The sequence below is a fragment of the Petaurus breviceps genome, unplaced genomic scaffold (genome assembly GCF_028583685.1).
Source record: "Petaurus breviceps papuanus isolate PSGF00001 unplaced genomic scaffold, PetGlider_PUasm1.0 99, whole genome shotgun sequence".
Classification (NCBI taxonomy): domain Eukaryota; kingdom Metazoa; phylum Chordata; class Mammalia; order Diprotodontia; family Petauridae; genus Petaurus; species Petaurus breviceps.
Window position 1 is genome coordinate 14164415 of NW_027187465.1, and position 27319 is coordinate 14191733.

General features: G+C 42.7%; 1 protein-coding gene across 1 annotated transcript in view; it reads left to right on the forward strand.

Annotated features, from left to right (window-relative positions):
* VSIG10 (V-set and immunoglobulin domain containing 10) overlaps window positions 1–27319 on the forward strand; it is a 44087-nt gene that overhangs the window by 6208 nt on the left and 10560 nt on the right. The window contains exons 2-5 of the mRNA XM_069081809.1: window positions 3331–3621; window positions 13343–13648; window positions 15514–15777; window positions 25304–25597. Of these exons, the coding sequence (XP_068937910.1) occupies window positions 3331–3621; window positions 13343–13648; window positions 15514–15777; window positions 25304–25597 (1155 nt within the window). The remainder of the gene's footprint in view (window positions 1–3330; window positions 3622–13342; window positions 13649–15513; window positions 15778–25303; window positions 25598–27319) is intronic.

Consider the following 27319-nt stretch of genomic DNA (forward strand, 5'->3'; position numbering starts at 1 on the left):
TCTGTTTATCCTTTGCCAGCCCCAGATTCCCAATCTGTAAAATGGGATGGACATAGTCTGGCTCTGGAAGCCACCGAGTGCTCTAGAGAGGGCTCCTTATCACGCCTGCCTTTCCCCAGGTGCTGTGGTGAGTTTTACAGAACGCTTTGCTAACCAGAAGGTGACTGCGCAAATCCCTTCTCTGCAAGCCTCAGTTTCCTTATCCATTAAATGAGCTACACTCAATGTCCTCCAAGTTCTCTTGCAGTTCTCAGTCTGTGATCTTGTTTCTTATATGCTACTTTTCCCATTTAATGAGGAAAAAATTGACTGAGAGGGGAATTGTTTCTAATACGAAGTCACACACCAGGCAAGCATTGTAGTCCAGATTGGAATCCAGACCTCTTCTGACTCTCTAAGATCACCAGACTGAGTCTTTTTTAAAAATAATAAATTATTCTTTATTTATCTATAATATTCATTTTAAAATTTTTTGAGTTCTGAATTCTCTGTCCCTTCCTGAGCCTCACCCAACCCACTGAGAAGGCAAGGGGTGTGATATCACTTATGCCTGTCCAACTGTCTCTTGATGAAAATGGCGATGACCACTCTTGGGGGATCTAGGGGGATAGAGATGACAAATGGGACCCAGCAAGTCTGGAGGGTTGATGGTGATTCAGAATATTCAGTTCAACAAGCATTTATTAAGTGGCTACTGTATACACTGAAGGGCAGCTAGGTGGTGCAGTGGATAGAGGAACCAGGCCTGGAGTCAGGAAGACTTCATGAGTTCAAATCTAGCCTCAGACGCTTTCTAGTTGTGTGACCCTGGGTAAGTCACTTCACTTTGCCTCAGTTTCCTCATCTATAAAATGATCTGGAGAAGGAAATGTCAAACCACTCCAGTATCTCTGCCAAGAAGACTCCAAAATGGGGGCACAGATTTTGGAAACGAGCTGTCAGCAGATTTATATGTGTGTGTGTATATAATATGTAGATAATAAGCACACATGCATGTACTTTTAAGCCTTTAAGGATATATGTGCACACACATATTTGTAGTACTTTATACAATTCCCACTATAAATGCCAGCTGCCATTATTATTATTATTATTATACTATCTTGGCTCTGATGCTTACTAGATGCCTGGCTTTGGGTCTCACTTTCCTCTTATAAAACTGACAATGATGCTCACCCTGGCCTCTCTGTGGAGTCATTTTGAGGCCAGTGTTGTGTAAGTGGGAGTTGGGCTATTATCCCAGGCCCTACCCCTTCTTAACCCCTCCTTCCCTGTCCCCTCAGCCAGCAGGGTTGGGAGGAGACATGTTTCTTCTTTGGAACAATGCATGTAGGATGCAAGTCCTAATCCTGGGACTCCTCCCCAGAATCGCCAGCCAGAGCCTTTCTGGTTTCCAGAAAAGTCATGACTCTAGAACTTGACAGTACCTTTGAGGCCATCTAGATGAATTAGGATCATAGCTCTAAAGCTGCAAGGGCCTTAGAAGCCAACTAGTCAAACCTCCTCTTTCCACAGAGGAGGAAACTGAGGCACAGAGAGGTTAAGTGATTTCTGCCAAGGTTACACATAAGATCATAGATTTATAGCCAGAAGGAACCTTAGAGGCCATCTAGCTCAACCTCCTCATCTGACAAAAGAGTAAACTGAGGCCCAGGGAGATTAATGACTCCCTCAAGGTCACACAGCTAGTTAATGGCATAGCAGGGATTTAAACTCAGGTGTTTTTACTCCACATCCAGTACAGTTTCCACCATGTCACGCTCTCTCCCACTCTGGTCACTTCTGAAGATTTCCTCCTGGTTTTACGTCCACTGTGTCCTCCCAATTTAAGAATCTCAAGATCACCTACTAAAGGGTGGGGAGGGGGGGGGTTTCATCTACTTGGAATTTTTGGACATACCTCTGCCAAATTGACATTCCTAAAACATAGTTCTGACCATGTCCCTCTCGTGCTCAATAAACTCCAGTGGCTCCTCATTGCCACTCCTCTGGTTGGCATTTAAAGCCCTTCCCAATCTGGTGCCAGTCTCCTTTTCCACACTGATCATTCCATTGTACCCTCCGTGCTAATGTCCAACCCAGATGGCTTGCTTCCTCTTCTGTTCCCATCACATTCCATCTCTCATCTTCATGTAGCCGCATAGGGTGCTCCCCATGCCTGAGATGCATGCCCTCCTCACCTCTGCCTCTACATAATCCCTCACTCCCTTCAGATCTCAGCTCGTGGGTAGGATTCGAAAGCTTGGCAGTTCAGCTCCAGAAAGAATTTCAGTGTCCAATGCTCGTTGAGTGATTGGTGGACAGAGAGCCCACGTGATGAGACTAGGACCAAACTATATTTCCTCCCTTACAAAGATGCTAAATCCTTCCCCTTGGTCTGGCTCTAGGGTCTGCTGTGGTATTGGTGTGTAAAACTTAAAGCTTCCATTCATTATTCAAATGCTTATTAAGTACCATCTGCATGCCAGGCTAGGGCTGAACTCTGGGAATACTAAGATCACAATGAAACAGTCTGGACCTCTAGGAGTTTCTATTCCATACTGGGTTATTGAGAAGGAGTCTGGTGTAATGGATAGAGCCTGGGGCTTGAAGCTGAGAAGACCCAGGTTCCAATCCCACCTTAGTTATATGACTAGCTTTTTGTCTGCAGAACCATGCTTTCTCTATCTGTAAAAAGAATGTGATAAAACTTTCACTAACCATCTTGTGGGGTAATGTCCAGGAAGCATTTTGCAAAACTCAAAGCATTATAGAAATGAGAATTTCTGTAGTACACTCTAATAAATAAATGCAAGGCAATTTGAGAAAGCAGGAAATGCTCACATCTGGGCAAGGGGTGGGGTCAGGGAATGCTTCACTTGAGTAGCATCTGAGGTCAGCCTTAAAGGAAGATAAAGATCCTGAGGGGTGGATTTGAAGACATGGTACGTTCTAGGAGTGGGGGACAGCTAAAGGCATAGAGGATTCCAGCAATTTCATGTTGAATTTGGAAGACAGCTAGGTGTCCAGTTATGTTGGAAGGTTGGAAGTGTGTAAAATAAGTCCAGAGAGGTTGGCTGAATCCAGCCTGTGGGGGCTTTGAGTACTAGGCTAAAGAGTTTGTGTTTTATCATAGAGAGAATGTCATTAGCCTGTGGCTAAAGTTGCTTGTAATCACTGTACTTCCACCCTGGTCTCTTATCTAAAGTGGTGGCTCTCTCCATTTTCCCCTTTTAAAATTGCTTATTGGATGTGGGGGAGAAGTCACAGCCATGAGGATATCTCAAAGACTCAGGTGACTGGCCAAGTATTTCAGAGTGGTGCTAACTGTCTGGTTTCTCTCCTTTGCAGAAACCAAAGCTGTATTTACTGGGGAAGAACAAGAGAACGTTACCATACCTTGCAGTAATACCTCGGGTCCTGGGGGTCTGGTGAGCTGGTATAGGAACAAACCTGAGGCTACCTTCCTCCTTTCTTCCAAAACCACTGTCCCACCGGAATCCCGCTACTCCTTGGTGAATGCCAGTTCCCTGCATATCACAGGGCTGGGCCCACAGGATGAGGGGAACTACACCTGTAGGGAAGACCTAAACGAGACCCTGGGAGACTACCTAGAACACAGCGTCCAGCTGCTGGTAGCCAGTAAGTAACAAAGGTCAATTTCTCTCTAAGCCTATGGATGGCCCGTATTTGTTGTAAGTTTAGGGCAAGAAAAGTAGAGAAAGATGTGAGGTATCATTCCCAGAAGTCATGTTTGCCAGTCTTTGACCCACCCGATATCTCTGAGCTTGGTGTGGGACACAAAGGGTGGAGGGTTTATTTCCAATCAGCCCTTTTGCATTTAGGAAATAAAGTCTAAGGGAAGAGAAGTTTTGATTATAATCCTGGCCCTTCTGTTACCTGATTGTTAACTTCTCTATGTCTCAGTTTCCTCATTTGTAAAATGAGCAGAAGCCCGGCCCTGCTTATTTTATTGGAGCATTATGAGACCAAATGATCATTGAAGTGGAAAGAGCCTTGGATTTGGAGTCAGAACACCTAGGTTCTAATTCCAGTCCTGTCTCTTACTACTGATCTTGGGCAGCTCACTTAAGTTTCTGGGCCTTGGCTCCCTCATTGGATGATCCATTGGGTTGGGTAGGCTAGGAATTATCAGATCCCTGAGGCCATGGTCTTTATCTCTTGGGTCTCTGAAACTTAAACAATACATCCCCTAATATAAAGGGCATCATTTTTCACTAGGGGCTGGACCTAAATAGCTTCTGATGTCTCTTCTAGTTGCTACCCTGTGATTATTCTATATATTTTCCATTTATATCTGCTTTGTTTCATAGTCGCTATGGCTACAACATTCATCACCTAGTGGTCAGCCAAGCAGCTCATGAACCATTCTGTGCATGGCTATGCTGGTTCTTGGACATCTGGCCATCACTTAGATGTCTGGGGCTCAACCTCTTCCTGCTTGTAATGTGAAGTAATTGGACCAGATGGTTACAAATGCCTCTCCCAGCTCTAAATCTTAGCATTATCACTCCCCCTGCACAATCACACCCTTCTCCCTCTTCAGATTTCCCATTTTGGATAGAAGAAGTCCACTGGTATTTGGTAAGGAGGCCAGGTGAGGGTAGAGAAGGAATTTGCAGATTGGGTCTGGAGCATATATGTCCTTGTGTACAGGTTCAGACAAGTTTGTGGGTGTGTCTGTGTTGTGTGCAGGGACTGGTATAGCAGGCATGGGGGGGCCCCTGGGGAGTGCAGGTGAAAAGGACGGAAGTATATTCCAAGTATAAATATGCACTATGCTTATATCATCATACATATAACTGCTTATATGTTTAGAGGGCAAGCTGGGGTCAGCCCATCAAGGATTTCGCTGAGGTCACAGAATCACAGCTTCTTCTCGGTGTCAGAGGCCAAAGAGCCCAATAATAAATTATGAAGCCTCTTGACAATATACCCAACAAGTGGTCATCCATCTCTTGAAGACCTCCAATAAAGGAGAACCCAGCTACCTCCCAAGGCAGCCCATTTTGCTTTGGGATAACTCACTGTTAGGATGACTTTCCTTAATATCAAACCTAAATGCAATTTTCCCTCATTCCTAGTTCTGCTCTCCAAGACCAAGGGGAAGAAGTCCAATCCACTTTCCCCAGTATAGCCCTTTAAGTGCTTGAAGACAGCTCTCATGTCTTTCCTTAGCCTTTCCAGGCTAAGCATCCCTAGTTACTTCAATCACCATCCTTCATCAGCCTAGTCACTCTTCAGCTTGCCAATGTTCTTCTTAAAAAGTGGGGCCTGGAACTGAACAAGGTAACTCCAGGTATTAGACCTGGACAGAGTGCATTGGGACTTATCACCTCCCTTAAATCCAATGATAGCTTTACCTGGATCCTGTGTCTGGGCTGGATTTTCTTAAGAAGTGGGGCCCAGAACAGAATATCATAACTCCAGGTGTTAGACCTGGGCAGAGTGCATTGGGACTATCACCTCCCTCATGTCCAATGATGGCTTTACTTGGATCCTGTGTCTGGGCTGGATCTTCCTTAGGAGTCAGCAAGGAAACTTTAGGTTTGCATTAACTTCTTCAAGGACAATGCAGACAACTGGAAATTCTAGGCATTGGCCTATGTAGGGATCTCTGGTGGGAGACCATTAGCTATAGGGAGGTAGCAGAAACAGTGGTGGCTTGCTTGATGATAGCTCATTTTCATAGCACTTTTAAGGATTACAAAACATTTCACAACCTCTGTGATATAGGTAGTGCAGACATCACCATCATCCTCCAGATAAGGAAACTGAGGCTTAGAGAGGTGAATTTATTCACCCAGATTCACATAGCTAATATATTTAGTGTCAGAATTTGAATCCAGGGTCTGAATTTAACAATTTTTCCTATGACAAAACACTGTCCCCAGGAAGCTGTTGGGATGGAGATGGATGACTCTCTTTTGGGAATGCCTATACTAGTTATTAGTTTCCTTGGTGGTGCATTGGATGGAGCACTGGGTCTGGAGTCAGGAAGTTCTGAGTTCAAATCCAGCTTCAGACACTTACCTCAATAAAACATTTGACCTATCAGCCTCAGTTTCCTCAAATGTAAAAGCAGAGACAATAATAATACCTATCTCATAGAGTTGTTGCAAGAATCAAATAGCAGGTGCTTAATAAATGCTTCTTCTTCCCTTTCATTCCTTCTTTACCCTTGTTATGAGTCATCTTCCCTGCCTAGGTTGAGGTCTCTCTGGAGCATGAGCTTAACAGGGTCACTGCCTTTTACCTGTGTTCCCGATGGCTGGTACCATTTGGCACAGCCTGGTTCTGCCATCGTGGCTTTTGATAGCGGAGGAGGGAAGGAAGGAAGGAAAGAAGGAAGAGTTCTTGCCCACAGGGAGCTTCTGTTCTATTTTAGTTTATAATTATGGCTCTTCTTTTGTGTGGGGTAAAACCAAGAGGCATGGCAGCAGAGACATGGTGGCCTGGGGGTGGAGGGCGGGAAGGGATGAAATGTACTCTTTCAGACTTGGACAATGTGATGATTTATTTTGTTTAATCCACTTTTATTTTTTTAATAAAGGAGGGCTCTGTTGTGAGGGTCAGTGGGATGGGGTCCATGGGAAACATCAGTGATATTTAAAAGGAAAGAGAAGGAGAGGGGAGGGAAAGAAAGGGGAGAGGAGGAAGAATACAGTTATAAAGGAAAAGTCCAAACATCTAAGAGGCAGCATGTGTCTGTGTACTGGCTTTGGTGGCAAGAAGGCCCGGGTTTGAATATTGTTTCTGACACTTACTAGCTGTGTGACCCTGGCTAATTTAGCAACTCTACTGATCTTGTCTACTGAACTATCATTTGCCTCTTTTTGTATCCTAAGCACATAGTAGTGCCTGGCACTTTAAAGGTGCTTAATCAATGTTTGTTGATTCATTGATTGACTGACTGACTGGTCATAGGTTGTAAGCCACATTGGGGAAGGGCACTCTCATACTGGGATCTCTCCATCCCGATAAAATTACAGGTTCTGAGCATCCGGGTAAGAATGGCTCTTGCACCAGCAAGCAATCATTTCCTCTCTCCTCTCATCCCTAGAAGGCAGAGAGCCAGGGTCATGGGGTGGGGAAGAGGGTGCTTTGGCTATTCCTTAGGCTGGCTTTCTAGGAGGACAAAATCAGACTTGAGAGGAAGGATCAGAAGAGCCCAGGAGGAAACCAGGAACCAGGTTCTGAGCCTCACCGTTTCTAGGAGGGTGCTAATAAGAATGTTGGCCAGTCAGAATATCCTGCATCTCATGGTCTGGATTGAGGGAATAGCACCTTATGGATATCACATACGTATCTCACCACACTTTCTACTCTGTAGGCCTACCTGAATAGCTAAGGAACACCAATAGATTTATCCATCACCCCTGCCTTCCTCAAAGATGTCAAGCATTCAATGACCCCGGGGGCTGATGCTGCCAACGATAATAATTAACAATAGCAATAACACTGGTTAGCATTTATAGAGTTCTTAAAGTTTTGTGCAGGACCTTCCTCACCATAGCCCTGCCAAGTAGATAGTAATGCAAGTAGCATTGTCTCCATTTTACAGATGAGAACCTTGAGGTTCTGAGAAGTTAAGTATTTTTATCAGAGACATATAGTTTTTGAGGCAGGATTAAAACCCATGGGTCCTCATTTCCAAGCCCAATTCTGTGCCATTCTGGCATGCCAAGTTGTGAGTGTAGCGCTTACTAAAAAGCTGAGTTGGCCGGGTGGAACAAAACCTAAGTTGTTTTGTCCTGTCGATGTAAATGGAATGTATTTTGCTCACTGGCTAAATTGCTCATGTAAACAAAAAAGAAAGACGGCTATCTTCTTTCTGTTCCAATTCTCCCATGGCTGGTACAGCATGAGAGGGGATGGACTCGAGGAGAACTGACAAAGGGGTAAGAAGTAAATCACTGGGGTGGCCAGGTGGCACAGCAAGTAAGAGCACCGGCCCCAGTGTCGGGATGACCTGGGGATCGAATCCTGGCTCGGATACTTAGCACCACACCCAGAAATAACTGGCTGTGTAACCTTGAGCAAGTTGCTTAACCCCAATTGCTTAAAAAAAGAAGGACATCACTGTTTGGATAGGCATTCATTCATTCAGGAAACATTATTCAATTCATATGTGTAGCTATGTGCCAGGCAGAAAGTCAGGCTCTAGGGATACAAAGACATGAAACAGTCATTGCCTTCAAGGATTTTACATTCTACTGATGGGGAACAACACACACACACACACACACACACACACACAAATGGATGACAATTTGAAGAGGGAGAGAGCACTGGCAATTGGGAGAAGTCAGGAAAGACTTCACAGAGGAGGTGGATCTTAAGCTGAGCCTTGAAGGAAGCTAGAGATTCTTAAGAGGTGGAGATGGGAAGCAGGTATGCATCAGGTGGGAGGGACAGCCTGTAAAGGCATGGAGGTGGGAGATGTCATTGTAGAGCATGACACTCTTAAGATATGGACTAAATATGATATGGTTTTTTTTGCCCAAAAGGCAGAATTCATATATTTGTGTTAAAAGCAGCTTGAAACAGTTCTGAAGGTCTAAGAAAAAACTGCTCCATAGATAAATGTGCTGAGAGGAACTATTTCAAAGCAGTTTAAAGGAACAAATGCTGTGGACTGAAGGTGAGAATGTCTGCAAGGCATTGTTGAGTTAGTTAGAAGTGGTAGAGTAGATAGAACCCTGGACCTGGAGTCAGGAAGATCTGAGTTCAAATTCAGCCTTGACCTTGGACAAGTCACTTAACTTCTGTCTGTCTGTTTCTTTTTGTCCTTTTTTTAAAAAGTTTTAAAATTTATTTTAAACTTCACTAAAATTTATGTTTAAATAAAGGAAAAAAGAAACTGATATAATAAATATTACACATTGTTTTCAAAGCTGTCCAGTTTTTCTTTGCTTCCTTGTAGGTTTTATTTGTTCTTTGCTACACACTTTTTACTTTTTTTCTTCTCTCCCCCCAAAGAAAGTTACAATTGTGGATGTGTATATACATACACACACATACATATACATAGATATCTCTAAACATATACACTCAAACACATAAATGTAAGATCTTACTATGCTTATTTCTACTTGTCATCTGTTTCTCTGAAGGTAGATAACAGCTTCTTTCATAAATCCAAATCTTTCCACGGTTTTCTAAATCAACCAGTTCATTATTTCCTACACCACAACAATATTCCAACTATTGTCTATGAAAGTTTCTTCCCAGTTTTCTGCGTTCCTTGTATTCTTGGCTGCGTAGCTTTTTTTGATACAAGAAAATTTTATTTAAAGTAAACAAAATGATCAATTTTACACTTCAACTATGCTCTCACCTTATAAAAAAAAGTTTGAGGTCTGATACTACTAAATATGCTTCCTTTACATCTTTTCCCCCCAGTTTCCTTGAAGTTCCTGACCTTTTGTTCTTTTAAATGAACTTTAATATTATTTTTCCTAACTCATTAAGATAATTTTTTAGTAATTCAATTGGGATGGCATTACATAAATAGATTAATTAGGTAAAATTGTCCTTTTTGATTATATTGGCTTTACCTACCCATGATCAATAAATATTACTTCAATTCTTTAGATCTAATTTGATTTGCATAAAAGTGTTTTATGTTGATATTTGTATAAGCTGTCTGCCTGTTTCTTTCCCCTTAAAATGGGGGTTATAATAGCACCTACATTCCAGGGTTGTTGTGAGGATCAAATGAAATTTATAAAATACTTGCCAGAGCACATAGCAGGTACTCAATAAATGTTTATTTCCTTCCCTCCTTCCTTCCTTCCTTTCCCATCTGTTGATTTACATATGACTTTTCAATGTTTTCAGGGATTTACATTGTAAATCACAGAATTATTTAGTAACTATGGGGGAAATGACACATTGTTTATTTGGGTCATATCTAACTGAATATGTATTTGAGTTTTTTTTTTAACTGAGTTAGGGACGGAGCTTGTTTTGAGCTTTTGAAGCCATAGGAGAAAAGAGATATCATCTCTAAGTGGACACTGCCCCCTGCTGGAGAGCATGGGAGATTCAGCTGGTTTGGAGTGAGTCCGCTGAGGGAATGGATTGAAGCCTTAGACCACTCTGCAACTGCTGGGAATTCAGCAAGGCAGCGGACCCCTCCTGCTGCGTGAAGAGCTAGCTGAGCTTCTTGCTCTTTAGCTCCATCTAGAGGCTGAGTGAGAGTAGCTGAGGACAAAAAAGTCTCGCAAGATGCTCAGGAGATTGACTAGGGACCAAGTAAAGGGTTGGCTTCCTTTTAGTGTTCCCTTGCTTGGGTCGCTTTCTTCTACTGTCTCTGGCTTGAGAGAGAGAGAAACTCCTCAGCATCCCCAGAATTGTTCAGTTCTCTGGCTTAAGGCAGCTTTTTTTTTACTGAAACGGCCCAGCTAAGGAAGCAGACCCGGAAAGTTTGCAGACCCCAGACTTGGGGCTGCTGTTTCAGTGAAATGGTCTGATGTGACAATTTTACTAGAAGAGCATCAATGGCCCAAGAGTCACAGAGAAGGGGCTTTGTCTCAAAGGGGAAAGGAAAAGCTCAGGAAAAGGAACAGATTACATGAGGTATAGACTGTTCCTAAAATTGATGATAAAAAAAGATGATAGGGGTGGCCAGGTAGCACCAGCTGCAGTGGGATGACCTGGGGGATTGAATCTGGGCTCAGACACTTAGCATCCACCCAGAAACACCTTGCCATGTAACCTTGAGCAAGTTACTTAACGCCAATTGCTTTAAAAAAAAAAAATGATAGCATTTATATAGTGTATTAGGCACTGTGCTAAACACTTTACAAATATTATCTCCATTAATCCTCAAAACAACCCTGGGAGGTAGGTGCTATTATCGTCATTTTACAATTGAGGAAACTGAGACAAACATTTACTTAGGGTGACTTACTTGGGGCCACACGCTATGAAGCGTCTGGGACCAGATTTGAACTCCAGATCTGGTTCTGCAAGCATTCTACCACCTAGACTTCTGGACCTCCAGGTCTGCAGTCCAGATTTGTGGGTTGCCCTGGGCATATATGTTTCTCTACTTATGTACATCACTGTTAAATGCTTTCCCAGTCTCTACCACCTATGCTGTGTATATTGGTGGGAGAGTACAACCCAGGTTTTTGTCATAGTTTCATTATTCCTGCTTTTGGTGAATAAATGTTAGGTTAATTTTGGTTGATTGCTTTTATCTTCTTACTTAGTAAATGTTTCATGTTTATGAGTACACGGTGTCATAAGTGACTGATTTGTTGAAATGGTAATAAGCATATGGATAGGGGCTTTGTATTGGTGAACAGAAGGAATATATCTTCCCTTACCCCCAGGATCCTGAGAGTGAGTGAGTTGTAATAGCACAGTGGCCATCATGTACAACTCATTACCCCTGGGAAAACTTCTCAGGCCTGTCAGCATGAATGTAGTTTGGGGTAAAAATTGGGAGATTCTAAGATCCAGCTAGACAATCAAGGAATCCTAATGAATAATATAGAGGCTAGCATTCACATATCACTTTAAGGTCTGCCAAGCTCCTTACGTTGATTATTTCACTTAATCCTCACAACCCTGGAAGGTGAGTGCTATTAGAATCCCCATTTTTTAGATGAGGAGACTGAGACTGAGAGGTGAAGTTGTTTGTTCAGGATCACAGAACTAGTCAGTTTCTGAAGGATTCAAACTCAGATCTTCCTGACTCCCAAGTCCAGTGCTCTATCCCCTCTGCCAAATTTCGTGCTATTACATATCACATGGGAACATAGAATTTTGGGCTGGAAAAGGGGTAGCACATCAGGGGTAGTTTGTTATAGTGGAAATTAGTATGATTAGAAATTCATTCCTTTGGAGTATAATATACCTTCAAAGAATTTGAGATTGTGTCACACGAGGAATACTTTGCATTTACTTCTCTCGGTCCATATTGGCCATTCCTAGTAAAATGTAAGCACCATGAGGACAGGGACTGTTTTGTTTGGGCCTTTGTAGCATCTTTGTATCCCAAGCACCCAGCACACTGCCTAGAACATAATAGGTGTCCAATAAATGCTCATTGAATTGAATTAGGTCCTACTCTGCCATATTAGGGGAATTTAAACTGAGATGTTTCCTTGTACTCAATTTAAGCTGGTCTTTTTTACGTCTTAATATTTACAGTGTGTTCCAGTTAATCGGCCAATAAGCATTTATTACGTGCTAAGAGGAAGGATTATTTCTTTCTTGTTTATTCTTTCTTGTTTATTCACACAGCTAGTAAGTGTTAAGTGTCTGAGGCTGGATTTGAACTCAGGTCCTCCTGATTCCAAGGCAGATGCTCTATTCACTGTGCCACCTAGCTGCCCCATTTCTTTCTTGCTTTAATAACTAATTATTGAATCAGAACCAAGGTTTTCCCCTTTTCTATTTTCTCATCCAGAAATCAACCAGTGCAGGAAATCTCCTGCAAAGACCCACCCATACCAAAGATCTAATAAAAAAAAACAGTAAAAGAAATTCTATGTTTAGGCTAATGGGTGGATTCCTGCTCATTGTGTTTACTCAGACAGGTCTGGGAAAATGTGGATTCTCCATTTTGTCAGACCAGTGATATGGAAATTGATAAGTTTCTTTGAGGAAGACTCGGGTAATCCAAGTCATACACCCAAGACCCTCACTGGAATGAGACCATCATTATGATATTCATTCTCTCATGACTTGTTGGCCAATCAGTTGATTGCCACCCTCAGGTATACCTGTTCTTTCAAGGACATGTAAACAGTGAGCCTACCACCATGAGGGATCTTTGGCATTCAAGAGTGCATTGATCTTTTATTAAAATACTAGCATTAGAAATAAAGTGGCTACCCAGAAATTATTTCTCTAAAACAGCGTAGTGCCTATTATATGCCAGGCACCGTGCTAAGTTCTAGAGACACAAAGAAAGGCAAAAGATAGTCCCTATCCTCAAGTTGCTTACAGTCTAATGGGCAGCATGGCGTAGTAGAGAGAGAATCAGTCTCACAGACCGGAAGACCTGTATTCAAGTCTTGCTTCTTACTTTCTGGCTGTGTCACCCTGAGCAAGTCTCTGTGCCTTAAGAAACTCTCTAAGACTACAAACTGCAGAAAAGGGGTCAACCTGAATTGGTGGAGGGCCATTTCCTCACCTTGGAATCTCTTAAACTAGAGGAATCCAAGTTCCTAGTCTCTTTCCATAGATTTTAGGATAAGGGGACTTTGGAATTAGGAGACAACTGTATCACCTTGGGTGGGGGGGGGATTTATTTGTTAGAGCTTTGGAGGAGTCATCTTTTGAACATTTTCTTTCTTCTTCCTTGTCATCTTTATTTCAGGTGGCCCTACCCAGATTGACATCAGCATCTCTCCAACTGGAATCCACCCCAATGGCTCCCTCTTTGTCGCCAGGGGCTCCCAGGTGACCTTCAACTGCAGCAGCAGCTCCCACCCACCACCCATGGTGGAGTGGTCCTTCCAGCCACCAGGGTCCAGCAGCGAACCCTTTGGGGTCAACAGTGAGACCTTCAGCTACTTTGTGCTCCACAACATGTCGCCCACACTTCAGGGGAATTACACGTGTTTGGCCACAAACATGCTCAGCAAGAGAGTTCAGAAAGTGACCTCTGAGCTCCTGGTGTATTGTACGTAAGAAGTCTTTGGTCCTGCCTTTTGCTGGGCCCACACTTAATCTGGAATGCCCACAAATTCATTCATCCAACCCCTGTGATCCTCTTTACCCCTGTATATGCTTAAGCAGTCTTGCACAGGTTTACACATATATAGTCACTGATTTAGAACTGGAGGGGAGCTTAGAGACCATTGAACCCATCTGCCTCAGTTTACAGACAAAGAAACTAAGGCAAAGAGAGGTTAAGTGACTTGTTCAGGGTCATACAGCTAGGGTTTGAAGCAGGATTTGAACTCATGACTCCAGGTCCAGTGTTCTATCCACTGAACCACCTTGTCATTCATTGCTTTCCCTTAAAAAAATTGTCTTTTGTTTCTATATCCATCATTTGCCCTTAATCTCCCACCTAGCCCTTTCTAGCAAAGAATAACATTTAAGCAAAACCAATCAACACAGGTCAAATCTGGCAGGTGATAGCCCATCCTGTATCCAAGGTCCTCCAACTCTCTGTGGAGAGGAGAAAGGTGTGGTTCATTTTATCACTTCTCCAGGACGGAGATTCTCTATTACAATTCATCAGTGGTTTATAGACCTTTTATCATTTATATCATTGGCATTGTATATATTGTTCTCGTTGTTCTGCTTTCTTCATTCTTCATCAGTTCATACAAATCTTCTCATGTTTCTCCAGATTCCTCCTATTTACTATGCCTCCTACTATAATACTTTTCCATTATGTCTATGTCCTTTACACATAGCATGAGAGGAGGCATATGATGGAGGACTGCAGTGGTGTCAAACACAAATAGAGAGAAACTTAGAAAACCACAAATACACATTCTCTATGTTAACTCTTTGTTAGTTACCAGACCATAAATTGCAAAACAGTCAACATAACTGCATTGGGAGAAGATTTTTTTCACTGGGAGATCGGTATACCAATGAAATTATAGGTTCAACCCAAAAGAAAAAATACAGCATGGTATAGTAGAGTCAGAAAGACCTGGATTCAAATCCTGCCCTTGACATATACTAGACTGTGTGACTCTGGAGAATCTACTTAACCTCTCTGTGCCCCAGACAATTCTAACTCTGTAAGTGACAGACGCTTTGCAATTTGCATTAGTGGATAGAGTTTTCCTACCAGGAGCCTCCCACACTAGATAAAGTCATAGATAGGCCTGCTCAAAATAGAAAATTGAAGGGTGCTAAAATCAGTACTAAAATTTCCTATACATATACCAATGGTATGGGTCTAAAACATAGGACTAATGAACATCAAGGAAAATAGACCTTGAATTAAAATTTTATTCTTGCAATCCACAGAAGGGAAAATCTGCATATGTAAAAGGAAACATTGAACATACTTCTTAGAAATTGATACTTGTCCTTTTTGCTAAAGGAGAGCGGAAAGTTTTGTGATAAATAGAAAAAATATAGCTTGCCAACTTGCAGAGCTAACTAGGACATGGTGATCTGGGCACTTGCCTGGGGCACTGAATTTTGAGAGTGCTGAAAGTATCTCTAGGCCTCCATCAGCATGGGAATAACAGAAGTTAGTATCTTACATGAATGATGAGTTAAAATAGAAAACAGGATGGGCTGGGGTGAGCTCTTCTCTTAGCCCACTCTGCTCTATCTGCCCCCACAACTGAGGATATACTTTGAGTCACTTGCTCCAGGCATAAAAGTCCACCCTGAGTTTACATTTTTGTCCATGCCCTTTACTTGAGAAGAAAAAAAATGGATTTTTTTTGGAGTTGCCAGAGGTTTCAGTATATCAATATAACTGGCTGGGGCTGATCTTTTTGCCCTGTCCTATTAACAGATGACCTGGTGCCCAAGGGAGCCAGCTAGAGGTGTCCTTGTGCTTTGCAGATCCTCCTTGGTCAGACCCACGGTGCTGGGCAGAGACGGCTGCCATGGGGTCCATGCTACAACTCATCTGCCAGTGGTCTGGGGGGTATCCAGACCCCGTCTTCCTGTGGACAGAAGAGCCAGGGAGCTTGGTCTTGGGCAACTCAAGCTCAGGTGTAGAGACACTCAATCGGTCCCAGTTGTCTGACGGCAAGAAGTTCAAGTGCATTGGGAATCACATCGTGGAGACTGGAATGACGGGAACCAACTGCGTGGTCCAGATAAGTGAGTCTCCTGTGGAAGAGGGATTGTCATTCCTTCATAGGATATCTAGGAAACAAGGAGTGTTTGGGGGCTTCCCCTCTCTACCCCCTTCTTTCCTTCTGTTGAATTTTGCAAACATTTCATCAGGTATGTTCTACCATCTTCATATAGGTTCTACCTGTATGTCTAGTGATCTCTGAAAACTTCCATTTTGATTATTGGTCGGCCTGTTTCCTAAGGGTACAGCCAGGAAAAGGCCCACTTGTGGGAAAATGCCGAACACTAAAAGAGGAGGGTCCTACTTTTTCCCAGGACAGGAGATATGACATTTCTCTGTTTGCCCATAGAATACACACAACTTCATCTCTCAGTTTCAGAATCCTTCTCTTTTTAAAAAAAAGTTTAATTGATGTTTCTTCTTTTACGTTACTGTCAGTTCCTGAGCCCTCCTTCATACCTTTGTAGCAAAGAACAGTAAAATTAAAGTTAAGTAAAATTAACAGAAAGTGACTGATTTTGAGAGAAGATGACACTTAAATATTCTGTCTCTATTGCCCCGCTGCCTCTTTACTGGAAGAAAGGAAGGGAATAAGCATTTTTAGAGTACCTACTATGTGCCAAGCACTTGATAAATATTATCTCATTTGATCTTCATAACAACCCTGTGAGGTAGGTACTGTTATTATTCCCATTCTACAGTTGGTAGACAGCTTGCCTGGGGTCACATAGCTAGCAGGTGTCTAAGGCTGGATTTGAATGTAGGTCTTCCTGATGCCAGGTCCAGCCTCTATCCACTGGGCCACCCAAATACTTCAGAAGTTTGTTTCCCTCTTTGTTCTCTGGTACTAAAATCAGTCACTGAAAATAATCCAAGTAATGCTAGTGGGTACATTCACTAGTACTAGGACTAGAGCTGCTAGGTGGCACCATAGTGCATAGAGTACCAAGTCTGGAGTCAGGAAGATTCATCTTCCCGAGTTCAAATCTGGCTTCAGCCATTTATTAGCTGTGTGACCCTGGGCAAGTTATTGAACCCCACTTGCCTCAATTTTCTCTTCTGTAAAATGAGCTGAAGAAGGAAATGGCAAATTACTCCAAGTATCTTTGCAAAGAAAACCCCAAATGGTATCATGAAGAGTCGGGTACCACTGAATTGATTAAACACTGTAGTGCTTAAATTGGTCGTTGCAAATGATGGCTCCCTTATAGTATTGTTTTATTTCCATTATTATCATAGTATACATCATTTTTCTTAGTCATCCTTCTTTACCCTGCATCAGTTTATAAAAGTCTTCTCGTGTTTCTCTGAATTCCTCGTGGTAATAGTTTATTATAATGTAAAAACATTCTGTTACATTCATACTCTGCAGTTTTTTCTGCTGCCCACAATTGACAGGTCCCCACTTTGTTTCCTGTTTCATGCTATCATAAAGTTCTGTTCTGGATATTTTGTAAATTTCCTTCTGTCTATGACCTCCTTGGGGTATATGTCCAGTAGTGAGTTTTCTGAGACTTTACCTTTTTTTAGGTCTCATTCAGTTAGCATTTATTTCATAAAAACTTCCCCGATCCCTCCAATTGAAGCCCTTTTCTCCCTTCTCAAATATTCTTAGAGTCAGTATCATAGATTTTGAGCTAGAAGGGACCTTAGAGGCCATTGAGTCTAGCTTTCTCATTTTACAAATAGGGAAACTGAGGTCCAGAGAAGTTAAATGCCCAGAGTCACATAGCTATTAAAGGTTTGATGGAGTATTCGAACCCAAGTCCTCCCAACTCCAAATTTAGTGCCCTTTATCTGGATCTTTCCTTTGTCCCAGTTTGTCTTTTACATGTTGTCTACTTCACCTCCTCTCCATAAGGATGGGGGACCCTTCAATTTTGTCTTTGCATTCCCAGTACATCATCAGTCATATTGACTTTTATTCCAGCCACTGGATGTCAATGACTATGAAAGAGAGAGTGAAGCTGACAACTTTGTGCAACTCTGCCTCACTTAAATCCAAGTTATTCTTGAGTTGAGACAGAACCCCATGATGTTATTGGTCCTCTTTGAAACAAAGGAGGAGTGCTTTGTACATAGGAAGAATTTAATGTGCATGGAACATAGAACAGTGCACACTCACTGAGAAAGGTTGTAAAGGCAAGAGATTCATGAGCCAATCCAGGTTTGGGAGATTCCATGTTGTGGACTCGGACTAGAGAGATAGGTTTATATCCTCCTTCATCACTTCCCTCCCCGTACCCAGAAGAAGCACAAGGTTGACCCTTGGCAAAATTCCCCCGTAAATAAAAACACCTCCCTTATCCCCTGTGTCTTAACCAAGGGCTCCCATTCCTTCCACTGACTGTTCTCTGCTTCTGGCAAAGTAGATAGTAACAATAATGTCTAAAGTCTCTATGAGGGAGCCCTGGCGAGGTGGGTCAAAATCATCAGAACCAAAAAGACTGGGTTCAAGTCCCAACTCTAATGTATATTGGTTGTGTGACCCTTGGCAAGTCCCCAAACTTCTCTAGAACAGTAGTGGCAAAGGCAAATAGAAGCATATATCCCTTCTGGCAGCATAATGATTCAGAAAATCACAAACTAATATTAACTATGTTTTATTGTATTTTTATTTATTTTGTCAAACATTTCCCAATTACACTTTTTTTTTCTCTGGAGAGGGGAAGATAGGGCAATTGGGGTTAAGTGACTTGCCCAAGGTCACACAGCTAGTTTTTGTGTTAAGTGTCTGAGGCTGGATTTGATCTCAGGTCCTCCTAACTCCAGGGCCAGTGCTTTATTCACTGTGCCACCTATCCTCCCCCCCAATTACACTTTAATCTAGCTTGGAGTCAACATGATGAAGTTTGACATTTTTGCTTTAGATATCCCTCTACGGAGCAGAAAAGGTACTGACCTGCATTCGTAAAGAGAATTTGCTAATCTGGGAGTTCCCTATATCAATAAAATCACAGGTGTAGTCCCTACCTCTAACATTTATATAGAGAAATAAAGCTTGCAAAGCATCTTAAGTAAGCTGTCTCATTTGATCCTCACAACCACCCTATGAAACTTTGTTTGAGAGGGAAGAAGCCAGTTTATTTCTTTTTTAAATTTTCTTAAGGACTTACTATGTACATGATGTGTTTGATATTGAAGAATGTGAAAATAAAAACAAAACAATCCTTGCCCTAAAAGAGCTTACATTCTACTGGGAGAATACAACATTTATTCATTCAACAAACATTTATAAAGCACCTACTATGTGTTAAGCACTAGCAAAACTGAAAACAGCTCCTGCCCTCAAGGAGTTTGCATTCTATTGAAGAGATGCAACATGTGTAGAGATAAGTACATGCAAAATAAACAGAAGCATCTTCTCAGAGGATGGACACAAACAATTGGGGTGGGGATTAAGGTGCACTAGGTGACACAGTGAAGAGATGCTTACTAGCGTTGTCATCTTGGGCAAGGCCCTGAACCTCTGCCTCGGTTTTTCCATCTGTAGAACGGGGATAATAATAGAAGCTACTTCCCAAAGTTGTTGTGAGGCTCAAATGAGGTCATATTTTTTTTTTAATTCTGAACCTACAAACTTTATGCACAGAAATGATTTCATACAATTAGTAATAAGTAATTTGAGGGGAGACTGTTGTCTATGTTGTTGACTACAGAGGACTAAAATTCAAACTATCTCTTGGCTGCTTATTTTGTGACTGGACTGTGGACAATAAAGGCCTGAGGCAGGATTCCAACCTAGCTTTCCTGAGTCCAGGTCCAGTAAATTTTCTACCATACCAGACTGTCACCATTACAGAATCTTAGAGCAGAGAGGGGCCTTGGGTCTTTTGGTCCAGCCTCTACATGAAGAATAATCACCCCATATATCATCCTTTGACAACCTCACATTCAATTTCCTGCACCATTTCTGCAGACTGTCCATGTCCAATGCCTGCAGTGCAATTCCTAATGATTGTCCCTTCTCAGGATCCTAGAGTTCCTTCAACTGACCACTGGTTGGTGCAGTGGAAAAAGTCAGGAAGATTCATCTTCTTAAGTTCAAATCTGGCTTTAGACTCTTTTTTTTTTTCAAATGCTTTATTAACTTCTGGTTTACATCATTCATTTCCGCCAGATTTTGAGTTACAAAGTTTGTCCCCGTTTTTCCCCTACCTACCGCCCCCAAATGGCAGTCCCACAGGATATCCCCTCCTCCAATCTGCTCTCTCCCATATTTTCTCCCATACCCCTTTTGGCTTTTCCAGTAGATCTCTGTGCCCCAGTGCCTGTATATCTTATTTCCCAATTACATTTAAAATAGTATTAATAATGGTGTGTGTATATATATATGTATATATATTTCAGTATTTGATTTTAAAACTTTGAATTCCAGATTCATTCCCTTCCTCCCTTGTAACCCATCCTTACTGGCAAGATAAGCAGTTCAGTATAGGTTATACATGTGTAGCTAATGCAAAACAATAACATAGTAGATGTATTGTAAAAGACTTGACTGTATTTCCCTCCCTCCTATCCCACCTCTCACTTGTTCTATTCTCTACTTTGATCCCCTCCCTTTTCAAAAGTGGGTGCTCCCAGCTTCCCTCCCCCTCAGCCTGCCCTCCCTTCCATCATCCCCCGTCTCATCCCCTTTCCCCCTACTCTCCTTGAGGGTGAGATACCCTATTTAGTGTGTATTTCATTCCCTCCTCAAGCCAAATTCAATGAGAATAAGGTTGACCCATTCCCTTTTGCCTTCCTATTCTTCCCCTCCATTGTAACCATTTTCCCTTGACTCTTCTATATGAGATAGTTTGCCCCATTCTGTCTCTCCCCATCTCCTTTCATTATTTTCCTCTCTCACCTCTTAATTTCACCTTTTAAGTGTCATCCCTTCCTGTTAAATTGGTCCTGTGCCCTCTATGTATGCCTGTAAACATATATACACACATTCACATATGTATTCATATGCCCATATACCCTCATATATGTTTCTATTCCCTTCAACTACTGAGAAAAGTTTCATAAGTTACAATTACTGTTTTTCCATGTTGGAATGTTAATAGTTCAACTTTGATAAGTTCCTTATGATTTCTTTTCCCTGTTTACCTTCTCATGCTTCTCTTGCTTCTTGTATCTGAATGTCAAATTTTCTATTCAACTCGGGTTTTTTCAGCAAGAATGCTTGAAAGTCCTCTATTCCACTGAATGACTATATTTTCCCCTGAAACATGATACTCAAGTTTTGCTGGGTAGGTGACTCTTGGTTTTAATCCCAGCTCCTTTGACCTCTGGAATATCATATTCCAAGCCCTTCGATCCCTCAGTGTAGAAGCTGCCAGATCTTGGGTTATCCTGATTGTGTTTCCACAATATTCAAATTGTTTCTTCCTGGCTGCTTGTAATATTCTCTCCTTAATCTGGGAATTCTGGAACCTGGCTATAATATTCCTAGGAGTTTTCTTTTTGGGATCTTTTTCAGGAGGTGATCTGTGGATTCATCAACCTCTATTTTGCCCTCTGGTTCTAAAACATCAGGGCAGTTTTCTTTGAGAATTTCCTGGAGGATGATTTCTAGGTTTTTACTTTGATCATGGCTTTCAGGTAGTCCAATAATTTTTGAATTATCTCTCCTGGATCTATTTTCCAGGTCAGTGGTTTTTCCCATGAGATATTTCATATTGCCTTCTATTCTTTCATTTGTTTGGATCTGTTTAACAGCATCTTGATTTCTCATAAAATTATTAGCTTCCATTTGCTCCAATCTAATTCTGAAGCAATGATTCTCCTCATTGATCTTTTGAGATTCTTTTACCATCTTGTAAATTCTGCTTTTTAAGGCATTCTTCTCCTCATTGCCTTTTTGATCCACTTTTGCCATTTGAGTTAGTCTATTTTTAAGGTGTGATTTTCCTCAGTCAGGCTGTTGACTCTCATTTCATAATTTTCTTGCATTGTTCTCATTTCTCTTCCCAATTTTTCCTCCACTTCTCTTATCTGCTTCTTAAGGTCCTCTGTGGCCTGTAACCAGCTCGTATTTTCCTTTGAAGTTTTTGGTGCAGGAGCTCTGACTTCACTGTCTTCCTTGTGTTCCATGCTTTGCTCCTTTTTGTCCCCAGAATAGGAGTCTAATGTTGGAATATTCTGTCTGCTTTGTTTCCTTTGCCTGGTCATGTCGCCCCTCAGTCACTTGACCCCTGGGCTTTTTGCCACAGTAGGACTCTGCCACCAGACAGGGGAACTTTTGTCCCAAATGCTGGGTTTTTCTCAGCTGCCTGAGGTATTAGATGGGTGCCCTGTCTGAGGTCTCCACACGCTCTGGCAAGCTGGACACACACCCCAAGACCTCCACCCTAGACTGCAATCCAGATCCAAGAAGGTTAAAGCAAGAGCAATTACCCCTCAGACTGATGCTTGGTTCCCCTACAGTCTGCAGGCCAGGATCTGAAGCTGCTAAGTGGCTTCTCAGAGGCTTCTTGCCCCGGGGGCAAAAGCCACGCACTCCCACTTACTGAGTCTTAAAGTCCAGACTGCACTAACCTCTAACTTTGTCCTTCACATCTATGTGTTGATAAATCTGGAAACGGCCACAGCTGCTGCTGATCTGGAGTCCCTCGGCTGGGCAGCTGGTCAGGCCCGCCTTGGGGCTAAAGCCTTGGCATGGGGCGGGGCTCGGCTCCCAGAGCACTGCACTGGCCAATTCCTGCCAGCCTGCTGGGCTGTCGTCAGTGGGAGGTTAGCTTCTCTGTGTCATTTTGTGGGTTCTGCAACTCCAAAGTTTGTTCAGAGCCCCCTTTTTACATGGATTGGGGAAGGTGGAAGCCAGAGCAGTGGGGAGGTCCTGCTTCTACTCTGCCATCTTGATTCTACCCCCCAAATGAGGTATTTTTATAAAGTGTTTTGCAAACCTTCAAGTGCTATGTAAATGCTAATTGTTGTTATTATTACTAATACTGGGCAGCTAGGTGGTGACTTAGTGCACAGAGCACCAGGACTGGAGTCAGGAAGATTCATCTCCCCGAGTTCAAATCCAGCCTCAGACAATTGCTAGCTGTGTGACCCTGGACAAGTCACTTCACCCTGTTTGCCTCCATTTCTCCCTCTGTAAAATGGGCTAGAAAAGGAAATGGTAAACTACTCCAGTATCTTTGCCAAGAAAACCCCAAATGAGGTCACAAAGAGTCAGATACCACTGAACAAAAAATTATTGTATAGGGGGTAGATTTTAATTGATCCTTGAATGAAATAGGGATTCTATACTTAGATAAAAAATATAAATTATTTGAGAGAGACAGAGGGCACTGGAGGAGGGAGGTGGGTTAAAGAGGGCTTCAAGAAGGGATAGTGAGACGTGCTCTGTGCTTAGAATAGAGATAAGGATTCCAAGAGGCTGAAATAGGGAGGGTTTGCATTCAAAGCATAGAGAACAGCCTATGCAAATAGAGGAAGGTGGGAAATGGGCTGCTGAGTCTGGGGAACAGTGAGTAGGCTAGTTTGGCTTGAATGAAGAGTATACGAAAGAGAGTTCTATGTACAGCTGGAATGGTTCTATTGGAGAATCTTAAAAGCCAGGCTTGACAGTCAATGTTTAGAGTACCCAAGAAGAGGAAAAAGTAAACCAAGTGTTTGAGATTGTGGACCTAGGTAACTGGAAGGATTCTGGTGCCCCTGATACAGCTAGGGACAGCTGGAAGATGGGTTGGTTTTGGGGGAAAGATGATGAATTCTTGAGTTTGAGATGCTGTTAGGACATTGGGGCAGAGGGATCCAGGAGGCAGCTGGTGATCCCAGCTTTTATTTCAGGAGAGAGATCGGGTTTGGATATAACCATATGGGGGTCATCTGCATAAAGATGAAAATGAGATCATCGAGGAAGAAGGAGTAGAAGGAGAAGAGGGCCTAGCCTAAAGGACATGCTTACCATCGTAGAATTACAGATTTAGGGCTGGAGGGGACTTTTTGTTGTTGTTTTTGAATAATTTCAGTCATGATCAACTCTTTGTGACCCCACTTGGGCATTTCTTGGCAGAGGTACTGGAATGGTTTGCTATTTCCTTCTCCAGCTCATTTTACAGATGAGGAAACTGAGGCAAACAGGGGTAAGTGACTTGCCCAGGGTCACACAGCTAGGGATTTGAACTCAAGAAGATGAATCTTCCGGATTCCAAGCCTGGCACTGTGTTCTCTATGGCGCTACCTAGATGCTCCTAAAGGACTTTAGAAGCCATACAATCCAACCCCCTCATTTTACAGATGAAGTTGAGTGCCCAAGTGACTTGCCTACAGTTTAACAGCTAGTAAGTGTCTGGATCAGGATTTGCACACAGGTCTGCCTGACTCCAAGTTTAATGTGCCACCCATAAAATCTTTCTCAGAGACAGCTGATGAACCAGCAAATGCATGGAGAGAAAAGAAGCAGTTATAGAGATGGGAGAACAAAGAAAGAGCAGTGTCCCAGAAGCCAAGGGAAGAGAGAGCATCTCAGAGGGTGGTTAGCAACGTAAGAAGCTGCCGACCTGTTAGGGAAGATGAGAAATCAGTTGCCAAAGGAATGAATTTCTAACTTTTAAACTCTGTGTCACTTGGAAATGGAGAGAAATTTGAGGCAGAGAGGTGTTTCTCAAGGCTTCCCAAAGCAGACAAGTGGTTGATCAAAGAACTTATATCTGAATGAGATCTTAAAGATCATTTAATCCGCATGTGAGGAAATTCAGGTTAGGCGACTTTCCCAAATTCACTTAGCTGGTAACTAATCACTGCTGGGGGTTGGAACCCAGGTACTGCCACTGCACATCCAATGTTCTTTCTACATCACTGGGAGAATCAGAGAATCTGAGAATGAAAAGGGTCCTCAGTACATTCTAGTCCAATCTGTCCTTGATAAGTGGGCATCCTTCCTCTTCGTGGTGAGGTCCAAGGAGAGGGACCCACCCCCTCCAGAGGCAAATGCTCTTACTTTGGGGAAGCTCTCATTGTTAGAAAGTTTAAATTGGCCTCTTAAAAACTGCCATGTTTAGGAGTAGTTAGGTGGCATAGTGGATATAACACTGGCCCCAAAGTTAGGAGAACCGGAGTCCAATCCAGCCTCAGACACTTACTAGCCATGTGACCCTGGGCAAGTCACTTAACCCCAACTGCCTCAAAAACAAACAAACCACCAAGTTTAGTAGATCAAAGTCAAATTTTGGAAAGTATTAAAAGCCAGGCTAAGGAGTGAATTTTTAATCTGCTGGTTTGGGGGTCATTTGCTATTTACTCCCCAAACCCTAGTGAAGTGATTGCTGGGAGCAGTGAGGTACAATGGAAAGTGTGTTGGATTGGAGTCAGAACTCTGGTTCGAAGCTCTGGCACTTTCTGTGTAACTTTGGGAAATTTACCTAACCCCAGGGCCTCCATTTCCTTCTCTGTAAAATGAATGGGGTTGTACCGGACAGCCTCTCAGGTATCATCTGTGATCCCGTAAGGAAGAGGTTTTGCTGGAATTTCCCCCTGAATCTCAAGCTGGGCTCAAACTTAGCTGTATAAACATCTGTCTTTCTTTTTCTCCATTTTTATGACCACCAGATGGGCCCACCCTTCAGTCTGAGCCAATGAAGACCTGCTTCTTGGGAGGCAATGTGACTCTCACCTGCCAGGTGTCTGGAGCCAATCCCTCGGCCAAGATCTCCTGGCTGCGGAATCTCACCCAGCCGGAGGAGGAGATCCTGCCCAGCTCACGTTACCTGATAACACACAAGGACTCAGTCTCCAGTCTCACCATCCTCAACTGTTCCCAGGGTGTGGATGAAGGCTATTATGTCTGCAGAGCAGAGAACCCAGTGAGGGTGAGGGAGGTGGACATCTGGCTTACTGTGAAAAGTGAGTTTGACACAGCTGGCTCCCTAGAGCTGTATGATAGGGTAAGGGATGAAGGTTGTCCGGCCTTAGAATGGACAAAAAGGTGTCTCTTTGGTGATACTTTCTCTGTAGCAGGCAGACCATAGTCATCGTAGGTTTAAAGCCAGAAGGGATCTCAGAGGTCATCCAGACTAATCACACCCTCAAATTTTTCTTTTTTTGAAGAAAAGGAAACTGAGGCTCAGAAAGGTGATTTCTTTAACCCATAGTTAGTAATAGAACTAGGATTCAAACCCAACTCCTGAGTCCCTAGCCAGTAGTCTTTCCACCATATTGCCTGCCTCATCATTGCCAAACAGCAGAAGCCAGTTGCTTCATTCAGTAAGGCTGGGGAGGCAAGGACAGATTCTCAGGGACACCAGAATTTGTTCAAACTAATATAGTTCATTCATTTAACAAAAATTCCTTGAACACCATAGGTGCCAGGCACTGAACTAAATGCTGCAGATAGAAAGATCATCATGGAGTGAGGTGCTAGAAGCAGAAAGAAGATCAGTAAGCATTGTTTTTTTTAGGAGGGGGGGAGGTAGGGCAATTGGGGTTAAGTGAGTTGCCCAAGGTCACATGGCTAGTTTTTGTGTTAAGTGTCTGAGGTCAGATTTGAACTCAGGTCCTCCTGACTCCAGGGCTGGTACTCTATTCACTGCACCACCTAGCCACCCCTAATAAGCATTTATTAACTGCCTACTCTCTTCCAGTTGTTAGAGATATGATGACAGTCAATTAACAGGCATTTATTAAAGTCTACTGGGTATTGGGCATACAAAGGCAATGAACATTTATTAAGCACGTACTGTGTGCTAGGGATATAAAGACAATGAGTCAGCAAGCATTTATTAAGTACCTGGTTAGTCAGATAGAGCCCTGGGCTTGGAGTCAGGAAGACCTGATTTCAAATCTGACCTTAGATATGTACTAGCTGTATAACCCTGGACAAGCCACTTAACTTCTGTTTGCCTCCGTTACCTCATCTATAAAATGGAATGATAATAGCACCTACCCCCCAGCATTTTGCAAGGATTAAATGAGTTAATAATTGTATAAAGTCCAGTGCTTGGCACATAGCTGTTATTATTCTGTGCTGGGAGGTGTGCTAGGGGTGCAAAGGCAGCTAATCAGTCATTTATGAAACGCCTACTGTGTGCCAAGCATTGTTGATGGTATAGACCAAAACACAATGCCTGCCCTCAAGAGAGCTTACCTTTGAAGCTCTTACATGTGCATAATGCTTTCACTTATTTTTTTAATCTTATTTTTATTGATGCCTTTTGTTTAATGTCACATTTCTTTTCAACCCTATCATATCTTCCTCCCCTACCCATTGAGCTATCTATAAAATTTTTTTTGGAGGGGTAATTGGGGTTGTGACTTGCCCAAGGTCACACAGCTAGTGTTAAGTGTCTGAGGCAGGATTTGAACTCAGGTCCTCCTGACTCCAGAGCTGGTGCTTTATCCACTATGCCACCTAGCTGTCCCTCATAGCTGTCTATAAGATTAAAAAAGGAGAGAGGTGGGGATGGGGGAGCAGTTCTGTGACTCACCCACCAGCTGTGTGGGATATACAGTGCCCCACACCGTTCCTTCCGTATTACAGCAGTAAAGCGATGGGGATGAGCTAAGTCTCCACCTTTTCCCCTCTCAGATTGCCTTCCACTCTTCTCCCTTCCGTATGTGCCCAGTGTC